General features: G+C 40.9%; 3 protein-coding genes across 7 annotated transcripts in view; all 3 read right to left on the bottom strand.

Moving 5' to 3' along the window:
- The window catches only part of and4 (actinodin4), a 1,592-nt gene extending 822 nt beyond the window's left edge, over nucleotides 1–770 (bottom strand). The window contains 3 exon segments of the mRNA XM_020624748.1: nucleotides 42–146; nucleotides 486–646; nucleotides 733–770. Coding sequence (XP_020480404.1) covers nucleotides 42–146; nucleotides 486–646; nucleotides 733–751 — 285 coding nt within the window. The 5' untranslated portion in view covers nucleotides 752–770.
- Nucleotides 771–2,948: 2,178 nt separating this feature from the next.
- On the bottom strand, nucleotides 2,949–12,979 carry mcm7 (minichromosome maintenance complex component 7). Of its 2 annotated transcripts, none has more exons than XM_020624760.1 (15): nucleotides 12,890–12,979; nucleotides 10,511–10,590; nucleotides 9,827–9,991; nucleotides 9,487–9,611; nucleotides 9,059–9,239; nucleotides 8,836–8,973; nucleotides 8,602–8,751; nucleotides 8,371–8,485; nucleotides 8,161–8,292; nucleotides 7,528–7,611; nucleotides 7,013–7,224; nucleotides 6,642–6,907; nucleotides 6,307–6,475; nucleotides 4,894–5,003; nucleotides 2,949–3,563 (listed from the first exon to the last, which is right to left on the bottom strand). In XM_020624760.1, exons 1-15 carry the CDS (start codon nucleotides 12,918–12,920, stop codon nucleotides 3,338–3,340), a joined length of 2,184 nt encoding a protein of 727 aa, XP_020480416.1. In that variant the 5' UTR covers nucleotides 12,921–12,979; the 3' UTR covers nucleotides 2,949–3,337. The 2 variants fall into 2 exon arrangements, with proteins under 2 accessions (XP_020480416.1, XP_020480415.1); XM_020624759.1 differs by lacking the exon at nucleotides 12,890–12,979 and adding an exon at nucleotides 12,455–12,552.
- The window catches only part of stag3 (STAG3 cohesin complex component), a 21,462-nt gene continuing 10,237 nt past the window's right edge, over nucleotides 12,890–24,114 (bottom strand). For all 4 annotated transcript variants that reach the window (XM_020624755.1, XM_020624758.1, XM_020624757.1 and 1 more), the window contains exons 18-32: nucleotides 23,516–23,716; nucleotides 23,266–23,333; nucleotides 23,087–23,174; nucleotides 21,661–21,741; nucleotides 20,208–20,300; nucleotides 19,469–19,637; nucleotides 18,562–18,695; nucleotides 17,978–18,079; nucleotides 17,640–17,773; nucleotides 17,235–17,357; nucleotides 16,702–16,880; nucleotides 15,460–15,649; nucleotides 14,840–14,941; nucleotides 14,616–14,709; nucleotides 12,890–14,154 (exon numbers count right to left, since the gene is read on the bottom strand). In XM_020624755.1, coding sequence (XP_020480411.1) covers nucleotides 14,104–14,154; nucleotides 14,616–14,709; nucleotides 14,840–14,941; nucleotides 15,460–15,649; nucleotides 16,702–16,880; nucleotides 17,235–17,357; nucleotides 17,640–17,773; nucleotides 17,978–18,079; nucleotides 18,562–18,695; nucleotides 19,469–19,637; nucleotides 20,208–20,300; nucleotides 21,661–21,741; nucleotides 23,087–23,174; nucleotides 23,266–23,333; nucleotides 23,516–23,716 — 1,809 coding nt within the window. In that variant the 3' untranslated portion in view covers nucleotides 12,890–14,103. The remainder of the gene's footprint in view (nucleotides 14,155–14,615; nucleotides 14,710–14,839; nucleotides 14,942–15,459; nucleotides 15,650–16,701; nucleotides 16,881–17,234; nucleotides 17,358–17,639; nucleotides 17,774–17,977; nucleotides 18,080–18,561; nucleotides 18,696–19,468; nucleotides 19,638–20,207; nucleotides 20,301–21,660; nucleotides 21,742–23,086; nucleotides 23,175–23,265; nucleotides 23,334–23,515; nucleotides 23,717–24,114) is intronic.

Genomic DNA, 24,114 nt, shown 5'->3' with positions numbered 1-24,114 from the left:
ATGGGTGGAGGAGGAGGAAGAGGGGGAGGGGGAGGGGTAGCCTGTGGCTCTGCAGGCTTCGCGATCCCTTTCATTGCGGGTGGAGGAGGATCGACTTCACACTTCCTGTCCGGATCGCACATCATCATGGGCACTCCCAGTTTGCCCTGGAAATATGAGGCGTTTGTCTTTCAATGGAGGAAGCCCAAAGAACAAATCTCATTTAGATGTAATATTTTTTTAAAAAACAGAGGTACTGTATTTCATAGTTTAGGGGAAACCAGGTGTGTTTGTAGACACCAAGTTCACAGTCCAAAACCACAGCGCCACAGTTTTAAGCTGAATTTCTCTTTTACCATTCATTACATTAGACAATCTACCAAATGAGGAGATTGAATAGTCAAAGAGGTCACCTAGAATAAGAACACAAATGTTTTTCCATTCACCAAGTATCATATCTATACAGGTCATGTACACCTTTTCAGAGACCCGGGCGTCTGGCTTACCCCCCCAGTGTGTCCAATGCTAGTGCAGTATCTGTAGTAAGCCTGGAAGTCCAGGTTTCCTCGGTACCACCTGGGGTCTGCGTTATGCTTCGGCCTGGAGCGAGTCAGGAACTCATTTGCTTTCTCTGAGTCGATGCTGACATCACTGACTGGGACCATCTCTGTTAAAACAAGAGTTTGTCATTTCTTCAGTCACTTAAAAAGAGAATAAAACTCTGTACTGACAAGTGATCAAATCTGCACTTACCTTCCTGCTCAGTAATCATTTGGCCTCCAGCAATCCTACAGCACAAGACATCATTTAGTGCAGGTTTATTTCCAGTATTTGTGTTTGAGCAGAACTGACCTGGGAGCAACATCGGATACCAGAGTCCCCACCACCCATAATGTAGAAATCATCCTGTACACTATTCACAAAGAAATACACATTTTAAAAGACGATATCTACTATAGGTCAAAAGTTTTAGGTTGTCTGTTTTTACAATTAGTGTAATTCAGCCCACTATCAAATATTGTTCGGCTTGATCGCACCATTACTGAAGTTGTCACAAATGTGTTGCACTTGGTTACTGTGGTTTAACTCTTCATCTGGAAAGGCTGGACTCTGTGCTGGTCGTTCTGTCACGCAAAGACAACGGCCTTGTTCAGGATGAAATGTTATTGACCTTTTTCCATTTAATGCCTCAGGTCCTAACAGTTTTTTTATTCCCAACACCGCCTTTGTACAGATAGAATTTGTTCTAATCACCAAAAGTTTTCAAGGCTTCATTGCTTCATCTGCATTCATGGTAGCAGAAAAGATGTAAGTTACCGTATTTGTTGATTCTTAAAAATAGCAGTTAAGGTTATTCACTGCACATTAACTGCTCACGTCAAAAACTGGAAAAATGGAGGTGTTGCAGTTTTTCACCTGTTATGTAGGGTAATTCGTCCTCTACATTTTTCTTAAGGAAACATTTCTGAAAATGTTTTAGAGAAAGACATTCATCCTGATTTGAGCAAACGTTACTGAAATAAAACCTGAAGCAGCTATGAAAGAGGCCTTATTCCACATAACTGAATAAAATCCACTTTCTAGTGAAGTGATCCAGCACTGTGAACATCTCAGTCACAAATCTAAAAAAAATCCATCAGTTCATGCTTCACTCACCTGGCTCAGGAGACCGTCTTCACCGTACTAACAGGGCTCAGGGGGTTAAATACAGGCCTGTGTCAGCTACCCTGATACATTATCTCCTGTCCAGTAGGATTTCACCAACTTTGAGTAAAACCCCATCTCCACCTTATTTTCTAAATAATGTGTCTTTGGCGTCAATAAGAAATAAAAAGCTCCTAGACTTTAGCAGCAAAGCCATAAAAAGAAGAAACCTCAGATAGAAACTCCCCATTAAGTGTGGAGGGGAACCATCACCTGCTGTGACAACTATGGACAAAACGCTGCCTACTACTATCTCAGCCAAAGAAACAAATGGCGGACGACAGCACATCCTCTGACGTGTTACGTGTGAGATGGTAGAGATTTCCAAAAATTCTCTGCTCTTCCAGGTGCTGATTTTTACCCAGGGAACATCTGGTTTTTTTTTTTTGTTGTTTTTTTTTTTTAAACAAATGCCGTCTTAGCACCTGTTAAATCTGACATGTTTAGGATTGGACCAACAGGAGAAACATCATGAGCTGAAGTGTTCACCCACAGCAGACCTAGAGGAGCCATACAACTAGAAAACTAGATTTTCTCATGAGCAATACAATACAATAAATACCATTACAGTAATCCATTTGCAGCCTGACAAAACTTGTCAGCAGCACTAACATAGCACAAAAACTGGTTTGATTGAGGTAACATGACAAACAGTTGTGGCTTCTTAATCTTGAGGATTTACAGCTCAAATATATAATTTGAAGACCTATTGATTTGAAAATGCTCAATTAGATTGAGCCTTTTCATAATCTGCTGCTGTTCAACCCCAAAACTAAAAGGGTATTTGCTTAACAAAACATATTAGCAATAATTGACTTAATCGAAGTATGTAATAGAGGTTGAAACATGACCAGCCACTACAGTAAAATGCCACATACACATTAATGCATCAATAATGAAATATTTATCTAGTAGTACGCTGCTGACAGACATTTTCCTTTGAACGTTTCTGAAAACTGCAGGACTTTGATGTGTACCGAGTACTTTAACAGTGCAATATTGTTTTTACTAAATACAAGTTTTTCCTCCAAGTGTTTTGTGAAACTGAATCTTGTTAGGACATTTTAAGAAAAGGGTATTTGAAGATGTAACCTTGAGCATTTTCATTTACAGAGCAAATGCTAACGAATGCCTGTATGTTTGCATTTTACAGGCAAGACAGAGAAGGCGATACTGAAAGCAACAATTATGTCAACAATACCAGATGTTCTGAGGGGAACGAGGCAGGCCTTTACATCCTGTTTCACATGCACACAGGCCTCACACACCGGAGAGAACGTGGTACTAAACCACCATTTTATTATAACTATTGCCACAATACATTATTTTATTTTGTCTAATTTGCATCACAAATTTTTAAATATACAGAAATGCTCAATGTCAATTGGATGTTTTAAGCTCTAACCTGCCGATAGCGCCACACTCTGACATACATATTTGCAAGCAATTTAAACAAACAGGAATTTTACACAAAAAAGCAGCAGGTGTTCTTGCAAAATGGGGCCAGTTTTACCAGAACAAAGGGGAAAAAAAGTCCAGGTTGTGCTTGAGTTGTGTTACAAAATACTGCAGCAAGAAAATAAAGAGCCAGAGTTTAAGTCTGTAGAAAGCTCACGGCCTCAAAGAGCCGTGATACCAACGTGTCCCATGTTCCTCAGACAAAGGTGATGCGGCTGCGGGCCTGGTTGATCTGCCACACATTCAACTCCTCATACTCCTCCAAGGCCTCCTGGAACTGGGCAGGGGTGAAGCCACGGGAGATACAACGCTGCTCCGCCTCAGCCATGCGAACAACGCCACCGGCTCCACCCCGACCTGCTGCGCCCTCTGTAGCAAGCTCACGCACCAAAGAGAAGATGACGTCGGCTGGACGCTGGGTTCTGCACACAGGGACAGAATTATTTTGAATTTTAGACATGTGAAGAACATTTGTGTACTTGTTACTGCGTCAGCTTCAAGTTGAGTCAATTAAATGCTTAAGTTTGGAGCCTGCAGAAACCAATTCTTTAACCCTTTTAAATTTGCCCATTTTTGTGCACAGGTGTCTAGTTTTGTCATGAAATCCGTGTCAGTATCTCAGAGGCACACATAGTATTTCATGATCAACACGCAACAAGACTGACAGTAACATATAGCAACAGCAATCCAGAGAAAAGATTAGCATTAGCAGCACAGTAATTACAGCTTTACATGTTATGTCTCTTATTATGGCAAAACTTAACCATGTCAACATATCGAAATATGACAATAAAGGGTTTGACCTAAACACATAAAAAGGTAAGTTACTGACTGGTCTAATATGGGATTCTTTTCTTCCTCAATATACTCGTCTTCAACAGAGGCCAAAATTTCTGCCACACCTTTATAAATTGTCTGATGAGATGCCATTTTAATCATAAATTAAAGAACTGCTGCTGCTCGTTGCTTTCAGTCTGTGCACTCTAGTGCGCTCCGCCTTCTCTTTGTGCGTTAAAGAGTTTCCTAGCGTCTGACCTGCGAGGTAAGCTGTCCCACGTTAGTCGTTGTAATCCAATTCTATTTTAAGTAGCAGATGTCACTGTGGCATTGGAATTCTGAAATGCATTATATCATTAGAATTAAGAGAGCCCCTGCTATCCAATGATATAAAGTTTGTAAAGCTTTATTGGCAACAGGCCGGTGACACTTTCCAATACAGAGAGGTATTTAAATGGCCCACGAGCGACCCAGCAACGTTTATTAACCGAGCATTTCAACATTCTGGGAAACACATTTACTTGGTTTCCAACATGCAACAACCCGTACAACTACAAATGACAATTTTTACACTTTCTATAATTAAAATGATATTTTTGATATCGAGCACTTATTTGTCACCACGACACCGTTTTAAAAAAGCAGAAGCTCAACTCTTGTCCCACTTCCATCATTGTAAACAGCCTACTAGAAGTTTTGAAGCACTACCATAAGAACAGTGCGTGTGTGCCGGGATGTGAGCACGTCGCTAGTCTTGATGCCTGCTTCAGTGAACACGCTGCCATGTGAACAGAGCTCTGTAAAATCCTCAAGCTCTACAGCTTCCTCCAGGATCTGCAGCTACTGTTGCAGGCACACGAGAGGCTAATAAAGTGGGTTCTAGGTCAGACGACATCTGGTCACCCATGTTGTGGAGTTTTAGTAGACCGAATGCCATAATGAGGACTGGTCTGAGTTCCCAGTATCAACACTAACCTTGTGCTACTGGACTTGTCAGCTTGTAGAGAGTCCTTTGACATCTCCATCAGTCTCATTGCTTCATTGACATCTTCCTTTTCCACAGTGTCCACCGTGCGAAGGCGAGCCTAAAGGGGGCCATTCAAAGAAAAAGTGGAGACGGTGAATGAAATGGAAAATATATATACCAATACCACACTAGATGCCTCTTGATTATGTAGGCCGCGCTGTGCCGGCACTGTCAGACCGAGACAAGTGCAATGCCCTCTGGGATGGCTGGCAATTGCCCAAGTCTCCGCCTCTCAACACCAGCTAGTCTCTCTACAAGATGAAAAAACCCCAGCGGAAAAATATAATGGGGGGGGGGGGAAGGGGACAACCCACTGAAGATTATAAAATATACTGATGACAACTCCAGCCATGGTCAGTTTTGCATGGGTTTGCACAGCTGCTCCTAACGCACACAGGCTGACTGCCCACCCTGCAAAGCTGGCCAGGGTCAGAAAAGCCTCTTACAATATTTCACTTGTAGAGTTATTACAAAGGTGTAGCAACTCTGTAGCATTACAACAAATGTAGAGTTCAGCTGATGTGTAAGCTACAGTGCTGCTGTGGCCCAGAAGGCAGTGGTCATGCCCCAACTGAAAGGTCAGAGGTTTGAATCCCATTCTCCCCAAAATGTCCCTTCCAGAAGTGTCTCCCGTGGCCAGAGCAGCACCACAATCTGTGTGTGTGAGAGTCAGCGGCCTTGGTTCTGTACTGGAGACCAATTCCTTGTGTGTAACATACTTGGCCAATAAAAGTGATCACCATTATTCTTTCACAAAGGAACTGCTGTGGCAGAGTGCTGCCCCCTTGTGGACATCTTTGTGCAGCACACTGCCTACCTGTCTGCCTGAAGTGCTGGTTTTGCAGTAGTTGGATGACTGCTACCTGCACAAACAGCACTTTTGGCACCCAGAGGCCGAGATGGAATCTAATTGTAAAAACCACTCATTCTGGAAGTATGAGCTTGTTTTCTTTACAGTATAAAAGTATGTTTAGGAAGCTGAAGCACAAAATACATGCTAACCATTCATGAACACATTTACTCACATCTGATTCACTACCATCAAGTCACTGGGAGTGATGAACTGTATCATGTGTTTGGCAGATTGGTGATCTTTTGTCCAGCGTGGGAAAGAAGTGCTCACACTGCAGTAGGCCAGGTTATCATCACTACCTGCACTGTAAGCACTTTATCACACACTGAAGCAGTGATAAAGGACCGCAGAAAGACGAAAACAATAACTCAACTTCAATAACAAGAGCTGCACCCAGACATTCACCCCATAACCTACTTGTAACAAAAGCAGCTTTAGGGTTTCTTTTAGGACAAGTGGCCTGTAAATGTTTGCAGCCATCAACAGCAAATGGAGGTGTAGTTCTCACCAGGGCAGTGGCGAGGCGGAGAATGGAGAGCAGGGTACGGGCAGAGGTGAAGGTGGTGTCTTTACTGACTCTGGCCTCTTTCCTCATTTCCACATAAGCAGCGGTGATGTAATCAGCCAGTGACTCTGGGATCACAGGCTGTCGCTTCTTACACAGAGCAATGTAACGCCTGAGGGAATCATTTCAGACAATATGAATGCACTGAGTAGTTTTAACAATGGACTCATAAGCTGAATACTGTCTGGGGTTAAAGTAAAGAGTTGTTAAATGTAGCAGTAAATCCCTCAAACATTTTCATAATGAAGCCAGAGTAACCAAACTTTTCTCCTACAGACCTCATCAGCTTCATGTCGATGGGGGTGAAGTGAGTGGGTGGCTGGCGAGAGTGCTGGTGGACGTAGGTGATGTGCTGGGCCAGACGCAGGTCGGCGTCAGCGTCTGGCTTGTCCTGGATCAGCCAGAGCAGGTCAAAACGGGAGAGGAGAGCAGCCGGCAGCTGAATGTTCTGCTCAATGCTCTTCCTGGGATTGTAGCGGCCATAGGCGGGGTTGGCTGCAGCTAGAATAGAGCAGCGGGCATTGAGGGAGGTCATGATGCCAGCCTGGAGGGGAGAGAAGCAGTGGTTTACTTATGCTTCACAAATGTTACATTTGAAGATAACAATAGCATAATTAAGCCTCTGGCTGCCACTACAAGTTCAATTTACCTTTGCAATGGAAATGGTCTGCTGTTCCATGACCTCATGGATGGCTGTGCGGTCAGTGTCGGCCATCTTGTCAAACTCATCAATGCAGCAGATACCCTGGTCAGCCAGCACCAAAGCTCCACCTTCCAGAGTCATCTCTCCAGTCAGGGGGTCACGCATAACCGCTGCAGTCAGACCGACACCGGATGATCCACGGCCGGTGGTGTACTGGCCTGAAAACCAGAGAGGGGACGGGAGAAAGTACTTACATGAATAAAAAAAAAATCATATGGCAAAGGTGTACATGTGTAATGGTATTAGCAAATATTAATATACAGGCATCAGGGCCTCACAGTGGTAACTAAAGTTTAACCGACTTTGTTTCCTGAATCATTCTAGCGTCCAAAACATGGCATTAAAAACCAGCTTCTCTAGTCAGCCCATCACATCAAGTTAATATTTTACTACGTAGCCCTAATGAAAAGAAAACACCTTACTGGATAAAATATTAAACCAGATGCAGGACTTGTACTCACTTCGAGGAGCCAGACGATCAATGTAGGACAGCAGCTGGGACTTGGCGACTCCTGGGTCTCCCATCAGACAGATGTTTATGTTGCCTTAAAATGACAAGCCAGAGCAGGAAGAGTGTTTATGTTGTACTGGAATTATATTCAGAAGTGTCTGTATATTTTTGACCTGCCCATTGACATACATGAGGGTCAGAATATTAGGAACACCTCTGAATATAATGTAGTCCAGTACAACACCAGCTTTAACTATGACCTCAATAATGGACATATAATTGAATTTATACATTTGACATTCTCACCAAAAACAAACATTTTGAGCTTCATAAACACAAATGTTAAGGCAGAGTGTTGCACTGAAGTGCATACAGATGTACAGCTGGTCATAACGTTATGCCCAATCGGTACATGTTCATATCTACTAAAAGATATTAATATGGCACCAAGTACAACTGGCTTTGTTATTTATGTCCATTTGTGTTTTCTAACTTTGATGCCCTGCTGGAAAACAATTTTAGACATGATGCAATCAGCAGCATTACCGCTTTTTGTTTTGGTGGTTAATATTTAGCAACAACTTTTATTTCCCTCCAAGATAAACAGTCCATACTTGGTTAAGGGGTTCAAGTGAGTCCTCACCTCTGATTTTCATGCCTCTAGGTGCCTGTTCGACTCCTCCAACCAGCAACAGAAGAAGGGCCTTTTTGACATCTTCATGTCCATAGATCTCTGGTGCTATTGAACCAGCTAGTTTTTCATAAAATCCTTCATCTGCAGAGAACACAGTCACACTTCAGATTCGATAAGAGTGTATTGTAATGTCAAGTTTCACCTAAAGAGACACTCTACCTGTGATGTTGTGCAGCTCCTCATCAGTCAGCTCCTCGTTACCGAGCTCATCGTCCTCTGATTTGTTCATGAGGGTGATGCTGTGGGCCTCCAGGTAAGTCTCTGACAGAAGACCCTAACATAATATTTTATTATGAATTTTCTTATAGTTTGAGGTGACCTGCTGTCAGGGTTGCAAAAAAGACAAAACAAAAAAATACCTACATCCAAAATTTGTCAGAAGCAACTTACTTGAACAGCCTGTCTGAAACCTGTGCGCAGAAGAGGGAGGAAGACGCCAGTGATGGCTACATGGTCTCCTGGCTGGGCGAGACGTGTGTTTTCTCCACGGGCGTACACCGTCATGCTCCTTGGAATATTACCAACAGGCACCTGGTCACTCTGTGGAACAGCAGAAGAAACTTCATTAAATACAAACTTAGTCTATGAGGTGACTTTTTATCGTGTACAATTCATGTCACTTACATGTTCCTGAATACGCAGCTCCTGGAATTTAACAAATTTGGAGCCTCTGGTCTGTATATAGAGACGACCTCCAGATTTGTTGGTGACACACTCTTGGCTGGGACACATGATGAGGGGCATGAAGGAGGGAGACTGGATCTGAAGGACAAGACATGAGGGACACCAGATCAATTTCAATCTTGCCACAGGATCTAAATGATTACAGGATTAAACTTAGCCTTACTGGTTGATAGGTCTCAGCACCACACTGGTCACATGTGTAAGTAGCCACAGCCATCATTGGTTTGACCTCAGTGGCGCGGGTCACTATGCCTCGAACCGCCACCAGCTGACCGATGCTGTCAGCTCGTACGTCACGCACCACTTTAGGTTTAGCTATGGTGGGAGATTTGAAGTACAGTTCACTGTGAAGAAAGGAAAGACGGACAATTCATCCAAAATTATTAACATTTAAACATGTCAGATTTATAATAAGTATTGAGACATTCAAAAATAAGTCTTTTCTTGTAAGAAAACACCAAAAATTCCTCTGATAAAGATGCACTTTACACAAACATAAGTTTATGCAAATATTATGGAAAAGTAACAGTGTCACATTTAATAAAAATCTATGTGAAAAATAAAAATTCAACCATGAAACAGTCAACTTACAATCTCCTCATGAGTTCAGCTGGGTATTGGTTACGAGGGTCTCTAGTGTCTGCAGGGTCACGGCTCCTCTGTTCCATCATCAGCCTGTGCTCAATGTACACATCCAGGGAATCTTTGGCCACAATCTGGAAATGAAAACACATTTGTGCATTTCCATGTCACTAAACAGGCGTGCAATGGATGCATCAATACTTTAACTGTAAAAAGTAGTTGAGAAAAGAAAATTACACCACGATTAGGAATCATTTGTTGTACTCTATTCACCACAGTTTATATTCTAATCAATATGCTTTGACTTCATTTAAAACTCATACAGGATCAACTGTTCAAGTACACATACATCTCTTTCTTTGTATTCGGGCAGCAGCTCATGGACAGCATCGGCAAACAGTCCTGTGTAGCGTTTGGCATTCTCACAGATGCTCTCAACCAGCTCGGGGTCTTCCTCAGCCACATCGTCCAGTTCCACAAAGAGAGCCACCTGCTCCCTGTGAGCCAGTGCCACCTGTACATACAGACAAGCCATGTAATAATTAAAACAACATTGTTCAGTAACACAACAATAACACCTCTACACTTCCACAAACTTGGGTAGGCTGTGGCAACACACCCCGGTATAGGTTTACAGCCCGATGCGATTAAAATGACCAGCGCATTCTGCAAACACACGAGGGGCATTTTCTGCCTATATAGGAGATATTGGCCGCACCACTCTTACACCCAAGGGACAGCTCCTATGTGTTGTGTGATTATACAGTTGATCATTTCTGGCTTAAAAAAGTATTTGTTCAAAGAACTTCAGCCTCTAGATTTGAAAGCACTTGGCTTAGCAAAAACTGATAAATTACTGGCCACAGGGGCAAAAAAAAGAGTGGGGTATAAGAAAACACAATTAAAGAGGACAAAAGAAAAACACTGCTCTACCATATATCAACTTTTTCCCCACCAAATATGAAGCTTAGTGAAAACATGCCCATCACTTTGAAAGCTAAGCCAGTTTGTACTGTTTGTTTACTATACTTACAAGCTGAGCTCCATATTTGAAGACCTTCTTCCCACTGTCATCCTCTGTGTAAAACTCCTGCAGGAACCTTTTGCATTTGTCTACAAAAGCAAACAAATACCTCCATCATTATTTCACAGTAGAAAAACAGAGGCCATTTCCAGCAGGTAGTATGGGGCATTGTTAGCTATATATACACACACACATACACACACACACACAAAGACTTCACTGTTTAGTGAGATTACCTTTCAATTTGCTTAAATAACAAAAGGTGCCTTCTAGTTTTAAAGCTCCTGAAAATGTTAATGTACACCACCGTCAGTGGGCCTGCACACTGGGAGCTAATTTGTCATCCTGTTAAGACTCCCTTTGTTGAGTAACACGGCATCCTGTAATCTCGATGAGTCACTATTGCTATTGCCTCCAGTGAAGCACAAACTGCCACTGACGTGCTGCACGAACAACATTCTGCTCCAGGGAACCTGCATTTATAATTTTAGAGTTAAAACCCTAACGTTACGCAGCAGATAGCTTCGGGGTAAGAATGCAAACACAACAACAGGCGCGCTCAGTTCAGTGTCCATTTTTTTAGGGAAATATCCGTCACTTCTCGGAACAGCCACAACTAACAATATCTAATTCTACCCTACAAGAATCGAAACTTGGCCTAACACTACGATCAAAATGCTCTACTTACATGAATGCTGTCGTAGAAAATACGCAGCTGTGGTTTTTTATTTCTCTGTTCGAGGATGTTATTGTAAACAAAGCAGCACATGGCTTGTGTGCCTCGTCACTGTGATATCCCTCCGCGATCCCTCCGCTCTTAAAACTAATCCCACTGTTGTTTTCAAAACCACTGCCAGCCATCTTCTAACGTTAGCTCGGGTTAGCCCGAGTCCTGTTATATTACAACAGCTCTATCGACATTAGCCACTCTTTTAACATACGAACTCGTTAAGTGATGGTTGACAACGTGTATCGCTTAAGGTTTTAGACAGTTGATACACTCCGACCACAACTTCAACACTTCGATGCAGCGACCGTACATTAATCGGGCAATTTTAAAGTTTTGATTTAAATTAAAGGGAAACTACATATCCAAATAAACTGTAGTTGAGCGACGTTAACTAAGCAGCGCTGAGTGACTTACTTTTAAAAGAAGACCACGGTTACGCTGCCTTACAAATCCTAACACACTTTTGGACCGTATGTTGTAAATATGCGGGGGAAGTAGGGAGGATATAACGTTATAGTAAATATAAATTAAGCTCTTCGAACAAACAAAAAGCCAAAAACGTTGTGAATTTAAACACAGAAACCAGCCCCTTTGACGTAGCTTTTAGTACCTTAACTTACTAGCAGTTCATTAAAACCGTCAGCATTATTACACTTGACTAATAGTGGGCTAAAGACAGCTAGCTGGCTGGTTAGCATGCTAAGGTAACGCAAGTTGGAGCCGTTAATGTTAACTTAGTTCATGGACGATTAAGCAGTGGACGAGTAGCTGAGTTAAAGGACGCTTGAGATGTCCATGAAGGGTTTAACGTGTGCATTGTAGTGTTTGAGTTAAAAGTGCAAAATTCCACAGTTTAGCTAACAATACGTTCAAAAATGCTTAATGTTACGTTACTGTTTCGCCGCTTGAAATCAAGGGATAACAGGCATAACAAGCTAGCAATATAGCGTAAACATTTTACTTTAACATTAATGATACATTCTCACAACCTTAACGTCAACTAACGTTTGCCTTTTCCCTCTCATGTCAATCTGTCTTATCTCAAACCTCGTCTGAGTAACTTTTAAAACGTGTTGAACATGTCAGAATTTTACAGCCACTTTTCTACAATCGCTTTGTCGAGAGATGTGTTAAATGTTAAGACATTAAAGAATAAAACGAGCACGTAGTGTCGACTTTCTAATCGCAATACAAGAAATTCCGCTCTGTCCGCATTAGCTTACCAGCTTTAGTGCAACTTATTGTTAGACATGTGCTTGCACACTGGCGCCTGCTCCTTTGTCTAAGCGTATCCATCCGGGTCATCAGCGGCAGTCACAAGCTTACAGACAACGCTTAAAGTTTGTACAACTGCAAGGTGAACACCAGCCTTCATGCCTTGGGTTTAATTAACTGTAACAGTTAGAACATACAAACTAGCGTGCATACCTTACAGGATTGTACTTTAACGCAAATCTAAGCAAAGTTAATGCCGAGGAGACAGACTACACAAAATAATACATTAACAGACTTTATACACACCCAATGCGCACGGTGGTTAACGTTAACACATTTCCAAAGAGCATTTTTAATAGAATAACGTTACAGTAAGTCAGAAGTTTAGTCATTTAATCCAACCTGTTGCTGCCATGCTGTTATTGTGAAAGTTAACCTCTTACCTTTCTCTGCCTCATAATCCTTAGGAGCCATGGCTGTACACGTTGAACCTCAGGACTGATAATTTGATTTTAAAGTCCTAACGGCCCCGCAGAACAACAAAAAATGCAGCTTAGATGTACGTTTTAATCACTTCTCTATCAACGGAGACCAGTATTCATTCACTTGAGTTTTCCCCAGCTCGCGGTGCAAGTGGCGCGAGTGTGACGTATACAGCAGCCAATCAGGTCACTTGTTTTTGCTGGGAGAGGCAGGATTTTGTGGCGGCGCGAAAGTTGCGAAGGGTTCTTTGTCACGTGACTCTACAAACTTCCGCCCTGTTTGTCAAGATTGGCGCGAAAGGCTTTGATTGGATTTCATATGAGAGAACAACCCCAGGACGAAGTTAGCGTTGCCCAGTACTCGGCTGATTTGGGGGTGGGGGATAATATGACCCTCCAAAGTATAGGACCCCTTAATGAAACTATCAACCATATATTTAGTCTTAGTTCTATATTAACATGTCTTTTTTTTAAATCACAAATATAAACACAAGCTGCTCATTAAGAGTAGAAATTAGGCTATAGCAAGTACTATCAACATGGAACCCTGTCAGTTTTGTACTTCATTTCATCACAAAACGTTACTGGAAAAAGAAAGCACAACACTGAGCATAAGCTATTATACCAACAACCAATCTTTTTTTCTACCTTGTGTATATATTTGTATTATTTAGGCACTATATGTATCACTGTCACACCTTTTCTTGTGATCATATTAAAGACATACACTGATATTCTGCTCAATTAAGTATCTTTTATTAAACATTAAATTCAAAAGTGCTTATAATAAACAAAAGGTGCCGTCAACAACAGTGCCAAGTGGAACACAGACGGAGAGACTAAGTTTCCAGTAGAAAAGTATCAAACTAAACATTTCTTTTTAGCTGGAATATTTCAGAAATGTGAGCATCTGAATGGCTGCTCTGTGTATTCAAAACACAAACACTTCTAACAGTGAATAATAAAGGTTTTTATAATCATTATTCTGACTTTTCCATCCAAGTAAATGAGTGACAGAAATGAAATTGAGTAAAGTCAGCAGTGAGTCATTAAGAAGACTAGATGGTTCAAATATTTATCACACTTAGATGTACTGAAAGTACTACAGCACACTAGTGTTAGAGAGATGTATTAATCACGCAGTGTTCACCAAGATGGTTCACCTTTCTCTGTCTTCAGTCAAAGAGCTCATCAAGGACACTTGCAGAAGTGTGCCGTGTGGATGGCTGCAAAACAAAAACAAGATGAGACTGACAAGAATGTGGTCTTTAAGGCTGATTTAAAACATATTTCCAAAAAAAAAACACCTCACACAAACTGTGTCTACAAATAATGAACATATATATTTATTCATTGTATTTTGGTGGTAGTAGAACTGCTGCTGTAATGTTCAATTATGAACCTATAGTTAGCTCCACAAATCACCAGTACAATATCTTTCAGTTATAGCCCAGATGACCTAGCCCAAAAAGTAACACAGCAGCAGTGTATTATAACTTAAACTGAGTATGTAGAGTTGAGTCAGAACATTGTAAATACACAAATTTAATCAAAACCAAACCTTCAAATCTCAATAGACAAATGTAGGATGTGAAGCTGAGTCATCTATGCAAAGTACCGTATATTTCATTTAAATGATTCTCCAAACTGGTTCTAAAATGGTATTATCGAGATTTTCTGTTTTTACCAGTGTGTAAGCAGATTCATGGTCAGAGTCGCTTTCATAATCTTCGATCTCAGCCTCCTCTCTTTCTGCAGCCTCACCCTCAATCAGGGACAATCTGTGGAGAACAGTTCATTCAAATGTAATTATTCTTACCTGATATTAGCCATCACAAAATGAGAACAATATTCATAGTCTTAAAAAATATTAGTTGTGAAACAGCTGGTGTTCTCAAAGGTCAGTCTTACAAGATGAGGTGGGAGTCCAGGTCTTGCTGAGCCAAACCTGGGCCAGTCAGGCTGGGAGAGAGCTGGTGTCGTTTGGTGGGTTTCACCTTACGCATCTGTGACCTGGTGAGCAACAACAGCAGCCAGTATTTTTTTTAACTGCCATGAAGTCTTTCTCTCATGATTTTATAAACTCTAGCTGGCTAGAAAAATGATACCGAACACACAGTGAACCTTATTTTCTATCTACATAATGTATCTGCATGGTTTTGAGCAAGAATCAACAGTGAGAAAGATTACTCTACATACAGCCTTTATTTCATCAGCCTAATCCAAAAAAAAGAAAAAGTCACAAAGGTTTCTGCTGTTGCAACATGTGCAAAAAAGAATTAGCTTTTTCTTCTAAATGACAAAATGACTGGTTTATTCCCAAACTGACCAGCTTTTTTGGCAAGGAGCACTGCACAAATTGTTCATTCAGGACAGAACAGAAAATGGGTGGCTGGTAAATGGTAGACAGACAGAAGAGAATTCACTCTTGGCAATTTCCAAGCATTTGGCTGGTGCCTGGCAGTAATCATGAACCTCTGAAATAGAGATGATAGATATTGCAAATGTGTTGATGATAAAACTAAACCTACCCTGAGGAGAACTCATCCTCTGACTCTGTTAAGCCGCTGCCAATATCAGACTCTGTGGCTCTGGGTTTCCTTGAAGCCAGCTGCTCGGCTGGCAGTCTCAGGACAGTGGAGGTGAGGGCTGGGGTGTGCACGCTGTCAATGTTGCTGCTGTTGTCCAACCAGGATCCTCTGGCGATGCTGGACACTGAATCTGGAGAAGACAGAAGGTTAATAATTACTAACTTTATGTTTCACAAAGTAAAAATTGTTACAAAACTATATGGTTCTGTACACAAACTATATAGAAAGATGGAGGATGTGACAGCTTGCAAGAAGGAAAGACAATTCAGTCGCCCCCTGGTGGCTGGCTGCAATATAGGTCATAAACACTGGCCCTCTAATGTTAGCACATAGGACATGAGCCAAACTACTAATACAAGTGAAAATCAAATATATTTATCACACTGATTTGTGTATAAGTGGTCATTTTTCCACTAGGTCTGTTTCTGCACATTATTTGATGATGTAAAACAATTCAGATGACTGACAGCTTTGATTGACAGGCTGATACAGAGGTTCTGGTCTCTGCTGCACAGAATCTGGCTGCCAAAGGATCACAGCAAGATGGCTGCCCAATATTTGCAATATTTTGGCTTCACTTAAGCACAGTGGCATGAAGTGGGCATTTATTTTTATATACCTACAGTCTACTCACACACACACACACACACACACACACACACACACACATATATATATATATCTTGAATTGTTTCAATTTATTGAGCAAAAAGCAATAATTAAAAACATTTGGTAGCTACAGCTTCTGAAATCTGAAAATGTGCTGTTTTTCTCTGTTTTATATCATTGTACAGTAAAATGAATTCTTTTGGACTATTGGTTGCACATAACCACTTTGAAAGGTAGGATGACCAAACTCCAGCAACACACTCTGACTCACCTGGGTAGAGAGGAAATCAAACAGTCTTCCTACACATTCCCTAAATCATTTCCACAGCACATATTTTAAGTACTAACATTAATACGTGTTGTGTATCAAAATAGGCTTTACAGGCCACGAAATTTGACCCTAGTTTTCAGTGGCCGTCAATGTGCTTAATAGAAACATACAGCCAAAACAAAGATAAGCAAAGATAAGCAAATAAAAAGATATGACTCTATACATATAGTTACAGGTTCATATTACACTATATCCAATATAGCCACTGTGGAGTGTTTCTGTGTAGCATGTGTCCATCTCACCCTGAGCAGTGGTCTTTTTGCGTTTAGCTACAGGGATATCAGGTGAGGAGACAGCATCACCCCCTCCCTCCTGTTCTCTGGGTTTAGATGAAGCACGAGCTTGCAAAGAACGCTGATACAGCCTGAGTGGCGGCAGGGAAAGGGCAGCACTGGGACACTCTGATTCCAGAAACGCAGCCCTGGGAGGGGACGACATAGTGATAGAGGGATACGGACAAAGACCTAGGAAACCTTTGTTTGAGTTTACTGGTTCTGTAAATTACTGTGAATCAAATTTGATCTATTTCAATCTATGCACAAACTACAGTGACATTTAAAAGTATTTTCTCTGACAAGCTCAATGTTACATTTGAGCAGCTCAAGCTCACAGTTTGGAAATTTCTTAACTTAAAAAACAGATTTTATTCCAGGTTTCCTAAAATGCAGAAGCTGCTTTACCAGAAATCTGCTAAAACATTGGCACTGGTCTAGGGCAATTAACTTTCCCGTTTCCAGCGTAACAGTGAGTGTGGATGAGTGTTACAGTTGCTCACAGCTGGGCGCAGTCCTGTGGCAGCAGCTTGAAGCTGAACTCGCTCAGGATCTCCAAGAAGGCCACATTCACATGGCGCTCCTCTCCCTCCTGTGGCTCCCGAAACGCAAAACGTATGCCGTCCCTGAAAACAAACCGGACACACTGTGTGGATATAACATAAACAGGTATGGTGTAAAAATACTTCATGTTTGATTTATATCCTTCACTTTTCAATTCATTACCAACTCTGTTGATTTGATTATCATGCAAGTGGGAATGGGTACTACATTTCTTTTACATTCACGAGCAACAGCTGGGGCAGCCTAAAAGCAAACTTCACAATGTAATATAATGAAATAAAAATCCAGTAAACTGATAATATGACAGATCTGTTGTGTATGTGTCAGAAAAGTGTGCTACTGACATATGCAGAGCCACCAGTGGTTTGCGGATACGGTTGAGATCGATGCCAAAACTCATGGCAAACTTCTTGGCCAAGTCTCTAATCTCAAGGAGATCCTGCCTGCTGTGGTCCTCTGTAAGCATCTCTGAGAACAGCTGAACACACACAAACAAGACTTTACACAAACCTGTAAATGAAATGGCATGATATTCAAACAGTTCTATAGATATGGTCAAACTGATTTATACTACATATTATGTCAATGTTGCAATAAATGTACGCATGCCATGTATTCATTAAAAATTCATCACTATCACACTGCAAGAATCTAAATATGAACATTATTATAAAAGACACACCTGCTGCAGACTCAGACAGAGCATCTTGGCATTTTGTACAGGACTGATGAGCTTGCACCTGCTCATAGTCTCTTTAATGATGTCACCAAAGTCTTTAAAGAACTGGAGAAACCGGAAAATCAAAAAAAAAAAAAAAAAAACTTCAGTCATGATCATTAGTCTGTGTAACTAACAGCACAGCTACATGTCTAAAATATAAAAATCCACTCTCTTCTAGTCATCAGTTCTACTTTTATCCACTGTTTGACTCATTCTTAGCACCTCACTGGTTTAAAACAGATTTTCTCACACTCCTCCACTCTCCTACACATCCTCTTCATTATTAATTTCTTCCACTTGCCAAATTTGCTTCCTGTGTTCCTTACCCAATTAATCTCTCTAAAGAATGACTAATGGAACTACAAATTTAACATTTTCTAAACTCACTAATTTAACTATCAACCAATTTTGCTGACGTGCATACCACCGTGACATGGCCAACTGCTGAATATAAATATATAAATGTGACTATAATAAACAGTATATAAGATATATTAGGACAATAAACCTAATGAATCCCTTAAAGTCCTGATCTCCATCCCCACCTTGCTGTAGTGCTTCAAGACATCTGTGGCAGCAGTGAGGTCCAGCACCCCATAGATGACCAGCTTACAGTAGCCAGCCAGTTGGTTGCGTTTTCTCTGGAGGAGAATTATCTTCATCTCATCATCATCCTCATCTAGAGAAAAAAGTCAGGGTGTAGGAATGAGAAGGGAAAGGAGAGGAGAGGAGAAGACAGGGCAGCAACAAATCAATAGTTATTTTGAGAAATGTAGGCAGGAGAACCAGAGAAAAAGCTTTCATGTGTTCATAAGACACAAGAAAAACTGATTTTGAGATGAAAGACTAGTATATATCTTGGGAACTGGCAGTATATTGTGAAATACAGAAAAAAATGATTAGTTATCAAAGACTCAAGAAAAAAAAAACAAAAAAAAAACATGGAAAACATTGTCTGCAGGCATAAATGAGGGTAGGGCCCTCTGAGACAGCCTTGGCTGTGTTTGAACAGTCTAAACTCATCTACAGCCTTTTCCTACCATTATTATTCAGTGGTTCAGACATGTACAGTATCATATCTGCAACAGTGTTGTCACTTTGTCAACACAGGCTCAAAATGCTTCTGGAAAGCACCATTTAAGCACCAAACATTTACTAAGAGTGGGTGTTATTTTGTCAGTTCATGTCAGAAAGGATTTTTCTATTATAGGAACCTATCTGAAGCGTCGGTCGCCGGTGATTGGTTAAATGTCTATGTCTTCATAACTCAAGCATTAGCATTACAAGCATCATGTGTAAACACAAAGCTCACTGTGTGTGTGTCAGGGGAGCAGCCCCTCCCTCCTCTAAACAGACTGACAGAGAAAATCCATTGGAAAAACAAAGCAGGATGGTCTGCATGAACTCTGGAGGCTATGCTTGGTGATGGGTTTCAATATGGAGCAAAAGTACCATTGAGGTCAGCATCTTCACTATCAGTGAAGACGTAGTCCAGCAGGAAAGCAGCCAACTCCGCGCGCAGGGAGTCAGACGGCAGATAGACCAGTGTTTCAAGAGCTGGTTCAGAGCGGACCGCATTCACGCTGTACAACAGCAACATGTCACACAGCAGCACAAATGCCTGTGGACGGACAAAGACATTTTTAGAATGCACTGTCTCTAAAGTCAACTCTGTAACACTAACATTAGGATGATGAAGTCGTCAGCTTATCAACATCTTGGAGGCTTAGTTAGGTTGCCTATCTGTGTCAAATCTCAGGAATAACATCTCACTGATTTTCACTGAAAGAATTCAGCTTCTTATGATCTCAGTTCAAAATGATATTGCTACAGTCCTAGTTCACATGTGTAACATTAACTCTACCTATCTGCATTTATAAAAATATAAATGTTTAATAAATGGTTTCTAATGCACTATAATGTAGTCATAAGTAGATCTAAGTGTAAGACTACCCCTTCCAGGTACAGACTACTCTATGAAACGCAATAAATGACAATAATAAAAAATATATATCTTCATAGGAGAGGTTATATTTTCTGACAAATTCTGCACATTAATAAACTCTCAAAATTACCCAACAGCAAACAGTATAACCGTGTGAAATAAACCATTTCTTATATCTATGTATACTGCTAATAAATGTTAAATGTATTGCAAGGGGCAACCGCTGTAACAAAGCTCAAAGCGTACCTCATCTCTGATCTCAGTCTGGTTCAGAGACAGACATGTCTGACAGACTCCGCAGAACGAACGCAGCTCCTTCTTCAGATGCTTCAGTTCTGCCTGGAACAGAGGGCGATACCAAAGCTAGGTTCACATTACAGGCCTTAATGCTCATTTCTGATTTTTTGTCATTATGATCTTTTCATGTTGATGGTTCACATTCATGTTTGCAAGTGACATGTATCGATGTCCTAAGCTGCCACGCATGCATGTTCAAGAACTATGTCATTTGTTATTGTTCTATTTGTATCCTCTGTAAGGCAGTTTATGAATTCTATTTTAGAAGTAAAGTTTACTATTATCCAGTTTGACTTGATCAAAAGTTTCTTCATAAATGTCCAACAAAAGTGAAACGTTCTTGTCTTCACCGACCCCCGTCACTGTTGTTGCTCTCCTCCATGTTCATTTTTACCCATGTGTGAGGGGTAAACACTGAGTGACGACAAGAGGCGATATGTGCAGAGGAGTGCGATGTTAATAAAACCACGTGAATTCTGATCTGACCATTCTGACAGTGGTCTCATGGCCCGAGTTCAGATATAAATTGGATCTCACACCACATACAGAAATAACACAGCCTGAGTTGGGGGGGGGGGAATCTGATTTGGTTTGTTCAAAGATAAAATCTGATCACACGGGGACAAAAATCAGAATGTAGTTTTAGAGTGCTCAAGATGGAATCTGGCTGCCAATGCCTTCCTGTTGTAAAAGCAGTTATGACCAAAGACAAAATGATTAGCCACAGGCACAATTCACCAACATCTGTTTGCCATTATCATCCTAAATTACACATCGCATATTTCACACAAGCCAAAACTCATCAATTTGAGTGATGCTACAAAGCATGAAAACATACAAGGAATAAAAATAATCTGCCCATGTTTTCTCAGGAACCCTGTTTAGGAAGCTGCGCAAATTGCTGCCTAAATAACGACACGCTCAGTGAGTGTAAAAATGAGGGAGAGAAAACCAGCACAAAAAGTGAAAATGAGCAGAAGAGACGAGAATGAAAAAGTGAGAAAAACAATGAGAGAACAAATACGTAAAGAGAAACAATATGAAACAGTTTGAGCCAGTGGGAAATAAATATGACTTCCACTGTAGGCTCCAAAGCACACTACCAGATTGTTGTGTTAATTGCCTGCTGCCTGTACAGCTGGTGAATAGTTGAACAACACAGATGAGAAGAGCACTACAAACACAGGAAGGCCACAAACACGGCCAGCATGGGTTGGCCTGCGATGCAACAGCCATTGTGATGTATTGATCATGTCGTCCATCTCATCTCCTGCAGCTGGGTTGATGCTCCCAGGAGCCAAGTTAGTGTGTGAATGGCTGAGAGAAGGTCAGACTAGTTGTACACATGGAAAGGAGGAAAAAAAAAAAAAACCTTAGCTCTTTCATAATGTCAGATGAGCACCTCAGCTGGCTTGGAGTTGACCGTGTTCCTTTTGGCCCACATCAGGTGGTAGGCTGCACATTTCAAAGCCGACACCATGAGCTGAAATCACACAGAGACATGTTAAAATCATCTTTGTAGAGATTTTGGTGTAATGTACAAAAATATATACCATTGAACTCCTCCAAGCTGATTTTTATCTGTAGTACAGGGAACTGTAATGAACCACTGTGAATGTCTGGATAAAAATATTCCCTTTAAGATAAGGAGCAAATGTCCAAGCTTTGCAGTGGTGGAAAGTAACTAAATTCATTTACTCAAGTACGGTGCTTATGTACAGTATTGAGGTCGTTGTACATTGAGTGTAAAAGTGATCTTATTTCCATTTTCTGCTACTTCATACTTTCACAGATGCCGCGCTGTAAATATTGTACTTTTTACACAAATAAATTTGTTTAATAACTTTAGTTTCTTTTCAGACCCAGATTAATACAACAAAATACAGTATAATCATTAGACTTTATTGATCCCCGCTGGGAAATTCACAAGCTACCGAGCAAGTACTTCAAATTATAAATATATAAGGTAATTAACATTAGATCCAACTTCATCAGGTGCAACATTAGTGATAAGCATCAGTAATTATAATGCAATAATATGATGTGCAGTGATGTGAAATGTGGCATTCTGCATAATGACTACTGTTAATTTTGCTACTGTTCATTTGACTTCATCAAATGCTACTTTTTATCCACCCTTCAGTTGTGCAGTGGCAGTGTAGAGAGAAATTCAACTTCATGGTGCATATTATGGCATTTCTGTATTTTTGTTACATTCCCATTCTAGTTTATTACAAAGAAAAGTCAGCTCTCTGGGATTTGAACCAAATGAAGTTAAGACCTGTATTATCACAACAACAAACATTATTACAAACATCTTGCAAGTCTTCATGTAGGAGTCAGTCGGTTATCCTAAACTCATCTGCTGCTAATTCAAAGTGAAGCAGAAAGACTCATCACTGGCACCAGAGGAGAGACCACATTTCTCCTGTACTGGCCTCCCTCCAATGGTTACCAGCTAAATATAGAGCTGATTCTAAGATTCTTTTATAATTGCATGGTGAAGCGCCAGCTTATACATTTCCGACTTCCTCATTCTACATCCAGACCCCTCAGATCAGCTACTCCTCTCTGTTCCAATCTGCTTCCACACTGAGGACCACTTCACTCGTCAGTGTCAGATCCTCTCCATGTTTTGTGACTTTTAAAGACACACAACCCCCGTAATTATAACCCTAACAATGTTATATTGTTATCTAACTAATATATAATCTCATAAAATTAAATAAAATAACTGAATCTTTAGATTTGCTTGTGTTTTTTCAATCTGTATTTTTATCTCCTGTCATTTTTAGACGTGTCCTATAAACAAATCTGACTTGACAAACCTCCTTGTTGAGCTCTCTAGACTCCACCCTGCTCTTCAGCAGTTCAAGACAGGAGCCAAACAGCTTTGAGCCTGTTGGGTCTTTGACACTGAACAAGCATATACACAAAACGCTCAGTCAGAAATCAGCAGAATAGTTTGTACTTCTCCCACCATGTGTATTGAAGGACGCACACTTGCCTGCTCAGGGCAGCAATCCTTTTCAAGGCAGTAGCTGCACAGTATACATCATCATCATCTGCAGTGCCCTGTGTACACAAGCACACACTGCTGAGAATGCTTTCCACTCTGGACTTTGTTTTACTTAAATAAAAAAAATTAAAAGGCAGGATGGATGCACAAACCGCTACTTCTACTGCTGACAACACTTTAAGAGCACATGTGTATGCTTTAATACAAGTATACAGGCTACACTGACATGCTCACCTACCTGTATCAGGTCCCCTAAGTAAGTGTTGAAGCACTCGTACAAGCCATCCAACAGCTGGCTGAATGCCAGATTTGCACGAGAGGAGAAGGTGTAGCGGTCGGAGCAAAGGGAGCTGGCCAGGAGGGCGCAAGCCTCCAACACAGTGACCTCAGTGTGCTTCTCCACAATGCCACATACCTGGGACAGCAGCAGGTCCAGATGCTGGGTGGCATGAAAGAGGAAAGGTGGGGATAGAAGAGCAGACAAAAAAAAAAAAAAACAGAAAAAGTAGAACATGCATGTATTGCTTGGAGCAATTTTATTTAAAGTCAACCAGATTTGTCAGAAACGCTGATTTGAAGAAGGGGTTAATTATGGAATCCTAATAAAATGTTCAAGAATGCAGGCTGCTCATATTAATCAGTGCATTTAAAGGCCAGTCCACAACAGTGTAAAACACCTTGTGTTGGTGAAATTGGACATGCAATGATTTTTCACATTCCAGTACAACAGTTTGTCCACTCTGAGCATAAGAACATGAACATGACTAGCTCAGTTATATTGTGTACAAAAGTTTTTTTCTGCTGATAAATGTCCCTTTACAACAGAATGAAGTCTCT

The sequence above is a fragment of the Monopterus albus genome, unplaced genomic scaffold (genome assembly GCF_001952655.1).
Source record: "Monopterus albus unplaced genomic scaffold, M_albus_1.0 scaffold337.1, whole genome shotgun sequence".
NCBI classification, from domain to species: Eukaryota; Metazoa; Chordata; class Actinopteri; order Synbranchiformes; family Synbranchidae; genus Monopterus; species Monopterus albus.
The sequence above is the reverse complement of the archived record's forward strand: the minus strand, read 5'-3'. Positions and strand labels throughout refer to the sequence as shown.